This window comes from Poecilia reticulata, chromosome 12 (assembly GCF_904066995.2).
Source record: "Poecilia reticulata chromosome 12, P_reticulata-male-v2, whole genome shotgun sequence".
Classification (NCBI taxonomy): domain Eukaryota; kingdom Metazoa; phylum Chordata; class Actinopteri; order Cyprinodontiformes; family Poeciliidae; genus Poecilia; species Poecilia reticulata.
In genome coordinates, this window is record NC_088841.1 from 26382864 (window position 1) to 26398939 (window position 16076).

Consider the following 16076-nt stretch of genomic DNA (forward strand, 5'->3'; position numbering starts at 1 on the left):
CATGTTGCTATATGAGAGAGCATTAGCTTTCTCTCAATACTGTTGTCTAAGAGCTTTAACATCATCTTTCTTGCCTTAGCATTAGCTTCCTCTAAACACTGTGCTGGTATAGTGATTTAGCATTAGCTCATGCTAAATATCATGTTGGTATAGCATTGTACTACTAGCTTCTGCTAAATAATGTATTGCTATACTGATTTAGCACTAGCTTCTGCTACAAACTGTGTTGGTATAGGGTGTTAGCTTTAGCTCCTGCTAAATACCATGTTGGTATAGCATTGTACCACTAGCTTCTGCTAAATACTGTATTGCTATACTGATTTAGCACTAGCTTCTGCTACAAACTGTGTTGGTATAGGGTGTTAGCTTTAGCTCCCGCTAAATACCATGTTGGTATAGCATTGTACCACTAGCTTCTGCTAAATAATGTATTGCACAGTTTGTAGCACTAGCTTCTGCTACAAACTGTGTTGGTATAGGGTGTTAGCTCTAGCTCCTGCTAAATACCATGTTGGTATAGCATTGTACCACTAGCTTCTGCTAAATAATGTATTGCTATACTGATTTAGCACTAGCTTCTGCTACAAACTGTTGGTATAGGGTGTTAACTTTAGCTCCTGCTAAATACCATGTTGGTATAGCATTTTACCACTAGCTTCTGCTAAATACTGTATTGCTATACTGATTTAGCACTAGCTTCTGCTACAAACTGTGTTGGTATAGGGTGTTAGCTTTAGCTCCTGCTAAATACCATGTTGGTATAGCATTGTACCACTAGCTTCTGCTAAATAATGTATTGCTATACTGATTTAGCACTAGCTTCTGCTACAAACTGTGTTGGTATAGGGTGTTAGCTTTAGCTCCTGCTAAATACCATGTTGGTATAGCATTGCACCACTAGCTTCTGCTAAATAATGTATTGCTATACTGATTTAGCACTAGCTTCTGCTACAAACTGTGTTGGTATAGGGTGTTAGCTTTAGCTCCTGCTAAATACCATGTTGGTATAGCATTGTACCACTAGCTTCTGCTAAATAATGTATTGCTATACTGATTTAGCACTAGCTTCTGCTACAAACTGTGTTGGTATAGGGTGTTAGCTTTAGCTCCTGCTAAATACCATGTTGGTATAGCATTGTACCACTAGCTTCTGCTAAATAATGTATTGCTATACTGATTTAGCACTAGCTTCTGCTACAAACTGTGTTGGTATAGGGTGTTAGCTTTAGCTCCCGCTAAATACCATGTTGGTATAGCATTGTACCAACTTCTGCTAAATAATGTATTGCTATACTGATTTAGCACTAGCTTCTGCTACAAACTGTGTTGGTATAGGGTGTTAGCTTTAGCTCCTGCTAAATACCATGTTGGTATAGCATTGTACCACTAGCTTCTGCTAAATAATGTATTGCACAGTTTGTAGCACTAGCTTCTGCTACAAACTGTGTTGGTATAGGGTGTTAGCTCTAGCTCCTGCTAAATACCATGTTGGTATAGCATTGTACCACTAGCTTCTGCTAAATAATGTATTGCTATACTGATTTAGCACTAGCTTCTGCTAAAAACTGTGTTGGTATAGGCTGTTAGCTTTAGCTCCTGCTAAATACCATGTTGGTATAGCATTGTACCACTAGCTTCTGCTAAATAATGTATTGCTATACTGATTTAGCACTAGCGTCTGCTACAAACTGTGTTGGTATAGGGTGTTAGCTTTAGCTCCTGCTAAATACCATGTTGGTATAGCATTGTACCACTAGCTTCTGCTAAATAATGTATTGCTATACTGATTTAGCACTAGCTTCTGCTAAAAACTGTGTTGGTATAGGCTGTTAGCTTTAGCTCCTGCTAAATACCATGTTGGTATAGCATTGTACCACTAGCTTCTGCTAAATAATGTATTGCTATACTGATTTAGCACTAGCTTCTGCTACAAACTGTGTTGGTATAGGGTGTTAGCTTTAGCTCCTGCTAAATACCATGTTGGTATAGCATTGTACCACTAGCTTCTGCTAAATAATGTATTGCTATACTGATTTAGCACTAGCTTCTGCTACAAACTGTGTTGGTATAGGGTGTTAGCTTTAGCTCCCGCTAAATACCATGTTGGTATAGCATTGTACCACTAGCTTCTGCTAAATAATGTATTGGACAGTTTGTAGCACTAGCTTCTGCTACAAACTGTGTTGGTATAGGGTGTTAGCGTTAGCTCCCGCTAAATACTGTGTGAACAGCTTTAGCATTAGCTTGTGCTTAACACCATGTTTATATAGTGTTTTAGCATTAGCATAGCCAATGTTTATAATTAGTGCTTTAGGGTTAGCCTGGCTAATGTTTTAGCTAGCGCTGCCCGCTACTGCTCCATATAAATCAATATTATTTGTTTATATTTCATCTAAATGTTTGATTAATTATGTTTCTGAAACATTTTCTAAGTTTCTTCATCCTGTTTCGTCTGTGTGTTCCAGGTTGAACTCAGAGTGTGTGTGTGAGAGAGTGTGTGTGGACTCCATTAGCGTGTCAGGCTAACATGAAGCCGCTCCCTCTCTGCTTCTCTCCGGCTTAATTAAAGACCCCCAACGTCCCCTAATGAAACTCCTGCCAGCAGGGAGGCCTGGAGACGAGCTAAAGAGGCTCCTGCTGCTCACACACACACACACACACACACACACACACACACTCAGAGCCAGGTAATAAGCAGCACCTGGTCCAATTACTCAGCTCCTGCTTGGTAACTGGGACCAGTACAGACCAGTCAGCCTCACTGGGAGCTTTAACCCAATGAGACGTTTTATCCTACACATTTATTGAAGTTTCTGTTTCCACATAAATGCAGATGAAAACATGAGTTTGTCCTCTCAGCTCAGGCTCACCGTCCGAGTGCGTCGTCACGGTAACCGTCTCGGAGGCGGTGCCCGGCCCGTAGCGGTTGACGGCCAGAACCCGGACCGTGTATTCGGTGAACTTGTTGAGTCCGTCCATCTTGTAGTTGACGCCGCTCACCTCCACGCTCTGGACGGAGACGCAGAGCAGAGGTTTAACGGAAGGCTCGGCCCAAACGCCTCCGGATCCCCGCCGGCGCGCTCACCTGCTCCTTTCCGGACGGGCTCTCGGTCCACAGCAGGCGGTAGCCCAGGACGGGTCCGTTAGGGAGGCTGGGCGGCTCCCAGCTCACCTGGATGGAGGACGGGGACAGAGCCAGCGCCCGCAGAGACTCCACCCTGCTGGGGACCTGGACTGTAGGGACAACCAGAGAACGAGGCACTTAGCTTAGCCGCTAACAAGCTAGCAGTGGAGCTAATGTTTAGCTTAGCGCTTTGGCTAACTTTGAAAACGTCCAGCACATTTAACTCTCATCAAAATAAACCTAAAAGATTGAAACTGAAAAAAAAATGATAAACTACTTTCAGGCCTCAAAATTACTTCTGGAACTAATTTTATGACCCCAATTTAACCCCATACCAAAAGAGTTTCTGAAAAAAAATGAAAATTTCAGTTGAGAAAAAATATTTGAAGCAACAACAAAAAAACAATGTGAAGTAAAATATGAAACTTTGGTTGGAAAATAATTGGGGCACAAACATCATGGCCCCAATTTAGCCCCATACAAAAACTTAGTTGAAGAAAAACAAAAAAAGTTTCAGCTTGAAAACATTTGACCTTTTTCAAAATGGAAAAAAAAAAACGTCAAAACACTTTTCAGTTTGAGATCAAATCCCAGAATAATGCTGTGAGGAATCCGGTTGGCCCTGATGTAGCTCCATACTGAGGCTGCAGCGGCTTACGGTCGGGCTTGGTGGCGACGTGCAGGGGGGCGGAGCTGCGGCCCGGCCCGGCCTCGTTGTAGGCCACCACCCTGAAGCTGTAGCTCTCCTCGGGCTTCAGGTTGGACACGGTCAGCTCCAGAGACTCCGGCTCCGACACGTTCACTGACCGCTCCCTGCGTGGGAAAACACGCCGCCGTCAATCACAGCTCCTTCCTTTGTGACACTGGAGATAATCTGAGTGCTAATCAGATGTAATCTGTGCTAATCCCCCCCCTGAGTCTGGAGCTAATCCTGGGATTAAGAGCCGCCTCGGCCTCTGGACCGATCACCTGGTCAGAGGCGAAACAATCGGCTGATTTCCTGCAGCGCAGCGTAACGGCCTAGTTAAAGTAAGCCCAGATCCCATCCTGACCCGGCTCGTCCATCAGAACCAGGTCGTTTTACTCAGTAATCCTTAATATTGATGCTAGAAAGATAATAACCTGACAGTCAGATTATTTCACTTTGGGAAAAATGTCTTAAAGTCTTAAAGTTTTCTATGATTTTATTGTGACAGATCAGCAGGAATTAGAGCAGAAATGTCAACTCGAGTAAAGAAATCTGAAAAGTGTGGCCTGTTTCATACTTATTTGAACATCTGCTAACATTTCTGCTGGGTTTAATTAAATGTGAAGACGATGTTGGCGACTACGAATGTTGCTAACGTTTAAGGAAACCAACGCTTGCTGATTGGAACAGGTGAAATGCTCGTAGACAGACGGTTTTCTGCAGGTTTTAACTCAAGTTTAAGACTTTTTAAGACCATTACGAATGGAGTTTAAGACCTTTAAAACGGCAGAAATGTACAAAACAAATCCACTTGAGTGAGAATGAGCCAGAAACAAACGTCATCCAGATAACTGACCATATATTTACACTTACCAATGAAGCTAGCTAGCTTCATTGGTAAGCTAGCTAGCTAGCCTTAGAGTTGGTAAAGCTTTGCGTAATGGTAACAGTAGATATGCCAAATCAAATAGTCCTGCCAGTAAAACTTACTACAAATGATGATCATATTTAAGGCCAATTTATTGCTTTTCGTTGGAATTTAAGACTTTTTAAGACCTTGACTTTATATACACAAATGTAAGACGTTTTTAAGAATGTGTGGACACCAGGCTACATCTTGATTTATTTTTATTAATGATAATTTTATTGATTATTACATGAAGAGCCAAAATGAGGCAGGTTGTAGAAATCAAAGATGGCCGCCGTAATTCTGTGACATCATGAAGCAGGTTGTAGAAATCAAAGATGGCCGCCGTAATTATGTGACATCATGAGGCAGGTTGTAGAAATCAAAGATGGCCGCCGTAATTATGTGACATCATGAGGCAGGTTGTAGAAATCAAAGATGGCCGCCGTAATTATGTGACATCATGAGGCAGGTTGTAGAAATCAAAGATGGCCGCCGTAATTCTGTGACATCATGAGGCAGGTTGTAGAAATCAAAGATGGCCGCCGTAATTCTGTGACATCGCCTAAAACCCCCAGAGTCACAGCAAATACAAAGTCTGGTCTTACCTGTCAACTCCGGCCTGGGAGTAGTAGACGCCGTACGTCTGCACGCCTCCTCCGGTCTCCTCCGGGGGGCGCCAGCTGAGCCGGACGAACCGGCTGGACACTAGGACAGGGACCAGGTCGCGGGGGGCAGAGGGGAGGGCAACGCCTGGGCTGGGGGACACTGGTGGGGGATCAGAGGAGGAGGAGTAAGTCAAAGGGGAGCCAGAAGGAGGAAGAGGAGGCGTGAGGGCGGGGCTGAACTGAGTGGGTGTGGCCTCTGTTAACGGTTCGTCCAGGAAGGGGGGGGGGGGGGCAATGAGGAGAGGGGGGGGGACGGAGGACGACAAGGGGGGGGAGCGGGACGCAAGCAAGGGAGACGGAGCAACGAAAAGGCAGAGAGGACGGATGAGATGAGCAGAGAAGGAACGAAAAAGACGTGAAAGAGACAAGAAGGAAGAGAAGGAGGAAGAAGAGAGGTGAAGAAGATCACAGAAGAAAACGCAGCAAAGCCTCCGACGATTCATCAGCCTGCAACGTCTACGACGGAGGAAACTAAACCATAGATCTACAAAGATCTGACTGTGAGCCACATTAATGCAGTTTATCATCAACCTGACGATGCAGAAACTTCATTTGACACATTTTAACGTTAGCTTAAAAAGCTAGCTTAAAAAGCTAGCTTAAAAGAACGAGTTTGTTCTCTTACAAACGGGAACAAAAACAGACGTTAATAATAAAATAAAACATGTTTTACACACTTCACTCGTTGTTTACATAACACATCGTTAATACAAATCAAACGTCACAGATTAAATGTCTGGATTGGAGTGGAAACATGTTGCTCAACAGTTTCTACTGATGCTGAGATGGTGGAAAATGAGAGAAATGGAAACAAAAACCAAAAATAAAAACATTAAAAAACATAAAATACACGGCAAAATGCAGCTTATGATCAACTTTGGCCCAAATATGTAAAACAACTGTTAAGATTGCTAAACATCTGAGCCTTAAAAACATTTTATGAACCTTAAATTAATGCAAACTCCGACATGCTAACGGCTAAAATCAACAAAACACGAATAACCGCTAATTTAACGGTCCACGCAGCAAACGGATCCAAATAAAACAGTGGAAATCTTTCAATCGCTAGCGCAGAAGCTAACAACTACCTTACAGCCAATCGCCACCAAGGAAAGCGAATGCTGCTCCAGGATTGGCCGCTTTGCAAACACCAGCCAATAGCGTGGAAGCTAGCTCTGCCGCTAGCTATTTTAGCTTCCAAAGCTGCGTTTTGTCTTTTAGCATTTTTAGAGGAAAATGATCCACACAAAGGAAACCATGTTGGCATAAACTCAGGCACTCAAGCTGCTTCAGCTGCAGGTATTTTAAGAAATTATTGGACTTTTTGTCAACAGGTAAGACGCGCACAACCCCTGTGGCTTTAAAAATACCATCCATCCATTTTCAGTCGGGCCTCTTGAGTGTAAATCAAAAGTGGAAACATTTTATGACGGTTTCAGAAAGGCCGTAATGATTCTGCTATCGACCGCCGGAGACGCTTAGCATTCAGGAGCGAAGCTGCTTCCAAATGCTACACGTCCAGATAGCATAAGGCATTATCGAGTGCACTTTAAAAGAGCGACCCGTCTTTGTATGGAGAGCAAAACGTGCAAAAATTATTAGAGAAAAATCGAGCCGAGCGCTTCAACATCTCGATGCACTTTAAGGAGATTTAAATGTGCGACATTTCCAGATAAGACTGGATGGAAGCAGAAATCTGCGAAAGCATCTTTAAACCAAAGTGACTCCATCCAATGTCCTGCTCCCCCCGCCAGGAGAAGCCGAGAAAAATCCAATTTATCCCCGCGGTCAGAGATCAAGACAGTCTGCAGAGACTTTAAACGCTTTTGTCCGTCTGAGAACATGTCAATAAAAGCTTCGGCGAATTCGCACCGACATTTCACAATTTGTTTTTGCTGCTAAAGAGCGAGAGGAAGGAGGCGACGGGAGGCGGCAGCACGCCCCCCCTCTCCGCTGCTGCAGATGAGATTTCAGGGTGTGAAGGGCGGATTTGTTCCTGATCGGCGACCCGGCTGCAGGAAAACACACCAAAACTCAAGCCGACCGAGCAGGAAAGCGTCACTCCCTGAAAACAGACGGCGCGGATAAATAATAGAGTCGGACAGCAGAGAGGGAGAGCCAGAAAACAATCTGAATAAGTGGTGAAAATTACACCGCAGCCGAAAGCTGCTCTGCATTTAGATTGTTTCTGCAGCGCGGACGACCAGAACACGGAGTTCTGGTTCTGGTTCTGAACACACGGCGGGAACAGAGAGTCCACATGTCGTTACAGCAGACATGAACCTGGAGCTGCAGCCTGAGCACAAACGGGTTCGTCTGCTGAGGCAGAGAAATGAGTCACAAAACGACTATCAGCAGAATTTAGGCTGATTAAGGAACTAGAAAATATTCAGTCCGTTTTCCTACCTGATGATCCGGTACATTCGGTTCGTTTTGGGCCTAAACTACTGGATTTGTTCTCTAGCCGAGCAAACAGAAACGGAGTGGAGTCCGATTTTATCCGTTTGAGGATTTCTCCTGCTAGCGCTAAGCTAACGTGTTTGTTTTGGTTGTATTTACCCAGAATGCCCTGCGCTGTACTCCACCTCCTGCTTTTGGAGTGGTCTTCGGTCCGCTTGGCGTTCACATGCAGTCAAACCGAACCAGAGTTCACTTGAACCGAACCCAGACCGAAGAGACTACAGCGCAGGGCATTCTGGGTAAACGTTAGCCGAAGAAATGGCTAAAACTAATCCCACTACTACTTAAATCTGACGCCTCCATTTTAGTTTCCATTCGGTGAAGGAGGAAGTTGTAGTTGTGTTGAGCGTTTCCTTCAGTGGTTCTTGGTGCAGCGCCCCCACAGGCCGGGAGGGGAACAGGCTGGTTTGACTCGGATCAGATGCTGTACAACAAAATGACACTATAACAGAAAACATTACTAATATAAAAATAATATTTAATTTATTTTAATGCAGCCATTTATTTAAAACCAAGCCAAACATTTGTAAACATTTAAAAATCTTTGATGTTGCTGGTTGAACTTAAAACACAGCTGCTTCTCCAGCAGCTGATATTCACACTGATAAATATTTAAAGTGTTGATGCTGGATGAGCAGGAAGCAGATTTAAATCCTGCAGCTTCATCCTGCGTGACGCCGATCCGCCGCCGCCGTCCTCTCCTCCTCCTCAACTCAATTTCAGGGCTCATTTCAGCCAGCTGCTGTAAAACTGCTGGACGGCCCCGCGCGCACACACACACACACACACACACCAATAGAAACCTTTCTACGCTTTTAGATTTTTGTCAAAATTAGCAGGACACCACTCCTGTCCCGTTAATTCAAAATGTCCTGCTAGTGTTGTGTGTATTCTGACGAAATGTCCTGCTAAACCACATTTACCAACGCGTGCACACACACACACACACACCAATAGAAACCTTTCTACGCTTTTAGATTTTTGTCAAAATTAGCAGGACACCACTCCTGTCCCGTTAATTCAAAATGTCCTGCTAGTGTTGTGTGTATTCTGACAAAATGTCCTGCTAAACCACATTTACCAACACACACACACACACACACCAATAGAAACCTTTCTACGCTTTTAGATTTTTGTCAAAATTAGCAGGACACCACTCCTGTCCCGTTAATTCAAAATGTCCTGCTAGTGTTGTGTGTATTCTGACGAAATGTCCTGCTAACCCACATTTACCAACACACACACACGGGAACCCCTCCAGGACGGAGGACGTCTGTCCCGGATATCTGGGACCTGAACGGTTCCTCTGGTGTTTAAACGTTACCTGCTGACCTGAAGCGTCAGAGAAACATAAACACGTAAAAACAGATTTAAACTGTGGAAAAAATACTGAAAACGTCCAAAAACCAAACAGATTCACGACTAATAAAATCGTCACATTTTATATCCAGCTTCTGCTCGGAGGCTCTGGGTTCTCATGTCTTATTTCTGACTCCATCCTTGCCAAAAATCAGATCTGCACTGCAAAAAAACTAAATCCTACCAAGTATTTTCACTGTAAATAAGACAAATTCAAACTTCAGCAGGAGAAAAGAGCTTCTTCTAATATTTCCTTTAGATTGATGACAAAGTTCTTGTTCCAGTGGTAAATTATTTTATTTATAACGTGGGAAAACGTTTTGTTTGAAGTGAAATAATCCACCAGAACTTTGTCACCAATATGAAGGAATTATTGACTGGAAAGAAGCTGAAAGTTTTTGGTAGTTTAGTTTAGTTTGGTCTCATTTCAAAATCAAGATATTTGAAAATAAACAAAAATACTTGGTAGGATTTTGTGCTTTTGCAGTGTATTTTGTAGAGCTGAAGCGAATCAATCGGATTAATAAATAACAGAAATGACCCAAAGAGAATAAAGTTCTTTATGGACTAAATTAAAATAAGAGTTTATTTACATTATAGTTTCAGGAAACTGAGGCGAGAAGGTCCAAAACGAAGGCTGTTAAAAACAACCTGCTGAAAGCAGCTTAGAGAGTGTGTGTGTGTGTGTGTGTGTGTGTGTGTGTGTGTGTGTGTGTGTGTGTGTGTGTGCGTGTGTGTGTGTGTGTGACTTGCATGAACAATCACAGTGGAAAAGCCTCCAGCGTAATTTCCAGTAATTCCAGGTGTTTTTCTGTCACGCTGCGCCGCCGTTCTCTGATGTTATTACTGTGAAAGCCGCGACCTTTGACCCCCGTGACATCATCAGCCGCTCTGGAGGAAAACAAGGGGAAGGTTTTCCTCCTGCTGCGTTTTTCACGATGGTTCGTTACATCGAGCAGCTTCACGATGCGTCGCACCTCCAGTTCCTTTCACCGTTCGCTTTTCTGATCCGGGAAAAAAAAAAAAAAAAAACCCGCCCGAACGGAGGGAAAGCAGCGGGAAGCCGGATGGAGGACGGGTTCTGGTGCGAGACCGACCAAAACCCACATTTAAAACAAGAGTCGCCATCGACAACAAACCGAGTTCTGTCCCAACATGGGCTGGAAAGACACGCAGCGAAGAAGAAGAAGAAGAAGGAGCCAAAACTCCAGAAACCTTCATTCATTTGGGAGGGGGAAAAAAAAAAAGACGGAACAACAAGCACGGAGGAGGCAGCATCATGCTGAGAGGGAGCTTTTGCTGCAGGAGGGACTGGTGCGCTTCACGGAACAGAAACATCAATGAAGCAGCAGCAGGAAGAAGAGCTGGACGAACAGGTGTGTGGATGAGTCAGAAGGTGGATAAGTAAGAAGTAGATCAGTAATTACGTAGATTAGAAGGTAAATAACAGATTTCTCTCCAGAGTCTCTGGAAACATTTTTCTCTGCACGTTTTTCTCTTTACTTTCACTACGAGGAAACTCAGAAATCAGAAGATTTGATTCTGAAATCTGGGATATTAAAATACAAGCTGTGCAGAGAAGCTGCCGGTTCCAGAAGCCAAACACAAAACCTGAAAACAAACTTCCAGAGCTGATTTCCATCTCGGACGGTTCCGCTCATTCATCAGCTTAAAGCGACAGAAACCAGACCGATCATCAATCTGAACATTTCCCATCGACATGCTGCTGATGTTAGCGACTCGCTTGTAGCTTGTAAATAAAATCCAGTTATTCGTTTCTAGAGCCGCCTGAGATTCGTCTCCACGAAAAACCTGGAGCCTTTTCGCATAAAAGCACCAAAATAAGAGCAGGAAGCGACTTTGTTTTCGTTTAAATATGTCGTTTAAAAGCCTCCAGAGCAGCAGGACGGCTCGATAACGACCAAACCGCCAGGCGGCGGCGGCTCCTTCAGCCTCTTTGTCCTGAGCGATGATGGCGGCTGCTTCATCGCACCGGGCGATCGATGCCCGAGTGACAACACACACACCGACGTGAACACACACTCAGCGTGGCGACACGTTACGGGGTAGGTGGAGAGGCACGAACCTCCAACCTCTGACCGATCGATAGCAACACACACACACACACACACACACACACACACACACAGACGCTCACTCATAATACAGATGACCTTCCATTTTCTGAGCTCGATAAAAGCCGACTTCGAGGAGAGATCTGCTCTGAGGAGGAGGAGGAGGAGGAGGATAAACATCTCCGCTTCTGTTTCTGGAGACGTTTTGTGCAGAGGAGGTTTTCAAAGACGAGGGGATTTAGAGATCAGCAGAACGACGAGGAAAAAAATCTAACTAAACATAGAATAAGTGTTTCCCTTTGATGCTGCGGCTCCTCATTTTATTTTGGTACCAGAAGCTAAATGCACGTCTTCTCCAATGTGAAGCACGGTGGTGGCAGCATTGTGCTGGAGGAACTGGAGCACTTTGAAAAATCATAGCTGGATTTATAGTTAGATGGATATTTTACTTCCAGTAGCAAGCTAGCTGTTTTTGGCTAACCAATTTCCATCCAGGAGAAGGCAAGCTAGCTAACTACTTTAGCTAGCTAGTATTTTAGCTTGTTGTTTTACGTTCAGAGGCCAGCAAGGTACTTAGCTATTTTGGCAAGCAAATTCTGGGCACTAGCGAGCTAGCTATTTTACATCAATGAGAAAGCTAGCTATTTTAGCAAGATATTTAATGTCCATTAGCTAGCTAGATATTTTAGCAAAATATTTAATGTCCATTAGCTAGCTAGCTATTTTAGCAAGATATTTAATGTCCATTAGCTAGCTAGATATTTTAGCAAGATATTCAATGTCCATTAGCTAGCTAGCTATTTTAGAAAGATATTTAATGTCCATTAGCTAGCTAGCTATTTTAGCAAGACATTTAATGTCCATTAGCTAGCTAGCTATTTTAGCAAGATATTTAATGTCCATTAGCTAGCTAGCTATTTTAGCAAGATATTTAATGTCCATTAGCTAGCTAGCTATTTTAGCAAGACATTTAATGTCCATTAGCTAGCTAGCTATTTTAGCAAGATATTTAATGTCCATTAGCTAGCTATATTAGCAAAATATTTAATGTCCATTAGCTAGCTAGCTATTTTAGCAAGATATTTAATGTCCATTAGCTAGCTAGCTATTTTAGCAAGATATTTAATGTCCATTAGCTAGCTAGCTATATTAGCAAGACATTTAATGTCCATTAGCTAGCTAGCTATTTTAGCAAGATATTTAATGTCCATTAGCTAGCTAGCTATTTTAGCAAGACATTTAATGTCCATTAGCTAGCTAGCTATTTTAGCAAGATATTTAATGTCCATTAGCTAGCTATATTAGCAAAATATTTAATGTCCATTAGCTAGCTAGCTATTTTAGCAAGATATTTAATGTCCATTAGCTAGCTAGCTATTTTAGCAAGACATTTAATGTCCATTAGCTAGCTAGCTATTTTAGCAAGATATTTAATGTCCATTAGCTAGCTAGCTATTTTAGCAAGACATTTAATGTCCATTAGCTAGCTAGCTATTTTAGCAAGATATTTAATGTCCATTAGCTAGCTATATTAGCAAAATATTTAATGTCCATTAGCTAGCTAGCTATTTTAGCAAGACATTTAATGTCCATTAGCTAGCTAGCTATTTTAGCAAGATATTTAATGTCCATTAGCTAGCTAGCTATATTAGCAAGACATTTAATGTCCATTAGCTAGCTAGCTATTTTAGCAAGATATTTAATGTCCATTAGCTAGCTAGCTATTAGCAAGACATTTAATGTCCATTAGCTAGCTAGCTATTTTAGCAAGATATTTAATGTCCATTAGCTAGCTATATTAGCAAAATATTTAATGTCCATTAGCTAGCTAGCTATTTTAGCAAGACATTTAATGTCCATTAGCTAGCTAGCTATTTTAGCAAGATATTTAATGTCCATTAGCTAGCTAGCTATATTAGCAAGACATTTAATGTCCATTAGCTAGCTAGCTATTTTAGAAAGTTGTTATATGTCCTGTTGATTTAAAGTTATTTCATCCAGCTATTTTAAGTCCAGGAGCTACCAAGCTAGTAATTTTACGTTTAACTCAGCGCCTCATTTGGTTTCATATGGACCGATTCCTTCGATTTCTACAGCTGAATGTTGACATGTCCTTACAAAAAGCTGATTTTAAAAAGCAGCTAAAGTCCAACTAAAACTCTGGACACCTTCAGAAATCCTTGAGAGCCGCTGACAGAGACCAGGATGTTGCAGGGGAAATGCAGATCCCTGTAGGACCGAGCCGTCTGATGACATTATCTGAATCCTAATGACTGTTTTTCTGTCTCTCCTTCACATCAAACAGGTGTTTTTGGGGCTGAATCCCATTAAATCTGTCATCCGGCGCGTCGCCGGGTCGCCTGTGCCACTCGCTGTGGATTGAAATGACACTCGGCAGACAGATTGTTTCCGTGTCTCGGTTTGTTTTCGTTTCCGTAGCAGGTTTTGTTTTTTGTTGTTTTTTTTCCCCCCACGCCGTCAGAGCAGCAGCAGTCGGTTACAAAGGAGCAGGAAAACACAAGCTGTGACGGAAGAACGAGGAGATGGAGAACGCGGCGCAGGAGGGAGGAGGAGGAGGAGGAGGAGGAGAAAATGGAAATGACCAGGAAACTCAAGAGGGACGGAGGAAATTAAACAGGTTCAGGAGTTTTTACAGTGCAGAGATGTGGGTGACTTTTATTTCAGGTCCGAGCGGCAGATTCAGAAATCAGTTGCTTCTGTGGATATGTGAAGATTTGGGACGTTTCACTGGACGGAAAGAAACTCAATCCTATTTACGACACAGATGGAGCTCCATACATACTGGATTAACTATGGAGTCCAACAGGGACACGGACTGGGAACCTTTTAATTAGACCCACTGAATGGATGGATGGATGGATGACTGTCCCTCCTCTCTGTCCTCTGAAGGTTTTGCTGATAATCGTCTTCATGTCTCTCCTCTGCTGATGGGGGGGTAAGGGGGGGGGGGGGCTGACCGTCATCGCCATGGTAACGCCCCCCCTTTTATCCTGCGGTCGGCCGTTGCCGTCGGTACGGCGACGGCCGGAGTGTCGATTTGTGCGGAGGAGAAGAGAGACGGGCGAAGGTAGACGACTGAAAGCATTCCTGTGTGTGTGAGATAAAAACTCTGAGTGTGAGTGTGTGTGTGTGTGTGTGTGTGTGTGTGTGTGTGTGTGTGTGTGTGTGTGTGTGTGTGTGTGTGTGTGTGTGTGTGTGTGTGCATGTGTGTGTGTGTGTGTGATGAGTTTGCTAAGGTCAGACGCTCGCTGTGGAATACAAATCTGTCATGGCTGACACACTTCCTCCTCTCTCTCTCTCTCTCTCTCTCTCTCTGCCCTTCGCTTGACCCTCCCATCTCTTACTTTTCTCTTCCTCCGTCTCCGTCCATCCGTATCTTCCTCCTCCTCTTCCTCCTCCTCCTCTCCTCCGTCTCGTTCACCGAATTCTCCCTCAAACATCTTTCCACCTCGTTTTTTCTCCTTTCATCCATTTCTCCTTCCTTTATTCCTCCTTTCATCATTTCATTTTTCATCTGTTCATTTCTCTCCTCGGTTCATTCTCTCCTTTCTTCAGTTTTTCCTTTCCTCCCTCGTTCCCCTCAACCATTTCGATCCCAGTTCAGATCAGACGAGTCCCTCTGATTTGGTGGAGGTTCAGCTCTTCATCCCTCCTGATGAGTTTCTGTGAGTCGTCTGCAGGCGGCGGGACGACACCCCCCCCCCCTGACCTTTGACCCCTATCCAGACCAAATCAGAGCCGCCGCTTACAACAAACCCAGAGTCAGGAGGGATGGGCCAGAAAATGTCCAGAACAAAATCCAAAACATTTTCACTTGGTTTTTTTCCCTCTGGAATTTCTAATTATCCAGATAATTTTACAGAATCGACGATTTTCTAGAGAAAATATTCCGAAAAAGGCAGTTTGGTCCAGAGCCATGCTAGTTAGCATGCTAACGGCTAGCGTTTAAAAGACAGCCAATCCAGGAGCAGCATTCGGTTTGCTTGATGCTGATTGGCTGCAGCCTGTTGATGCTGATTGGCTGCAGCCTGCTGATTGGCTGCAGCCTGTTGAAGCTAGCGTTAGCGCTAACGCGCTAACGCTAGCTTCATGAATATTAGTGCAAATATTTGGTTTTAAAACTACTAAAGCAGGTTATTTGTGTGTTTTTACTTTATTTCTAAATTGTTTATTCAGCATCAATTTTAAATTTTATTTGAAAATTTTGTCATTGTAAAAACAATTTTTTTTCTTCAAAAATTCAAAAAAACAATTTTTTTAAATTCAAAAAAATTTTTTTTTTCAAAAATTCAATTTTAAAATTAAATTTTTGATTTCAAATTTAAATAAATAATAAAAAAAAATGTATTTCAAAATCAACAAACATTATGTACTGGGGCCATGAGACATTTTACCAAAATACTTTAAAAACTGAAAACTAGTTTTGAACTTTATTTTTCATTTTTCCAATTTTTTAAAAAAGTTTTTTCACGTTTTTTTTGTCATTATTGTTTTTTTTTTCAAATAAACTTTACGGCTGGAATGTAGCTCCGTACGCCTCCATTGCTGCTAATGGATGCAATCTGTGGTTTAAACTCACTGATTCCATGTTTAGCTGCATTTTCTCTGAGGAACACAGAAACTTCACCCCGACATAAAGACTTAAAAAGTGAAAGTCTGTGTGTGAAACATGCAGGATGTGAAGATACGGAGCCTCTAAGCAGCGAAGCGTTTCGTCGCTGGCGACAGCAGAAGCGCCTCCACCTGCATCTGTTCCTCGTTAATTAACGTCTGA

The 16076-nt window shown here is 42.9% G+C and overlaps 1 protein-coding gene across 1 annotated transcript in view; it reads right to left on the minus strand.

The window, feature by feature from the left end:
- Positions 1 to 16076, minus strand: part of dcc (DCC netrin 1 receptor) — a 166135-nt gene that overhangs the window by 74742 nt on the left and 75317 nt on the right. Inside the window, exons 10-13 of the mRNA XM_081613898.1 lie at positions 5328 to 5583; positions 3783 to 3937; positions 3086 to 3234; positions 2871 to 3009 (exon numbers count right to left, since the gene is read on the minus strand). Of these exons, the coding sequence (XP_081470024.1) occupies positions 2871 to 3009; positions 3086 to 3234; positions 3783 to 3937; positions 5328 to 5583 (699 nt within the window). The remainder of the gene's footprint in view (positions 1 to 2870; positions 3010 to 3085; positions 3235 to 3782; positions 3938 to 5327; positions 5584 to 16076) is intronic.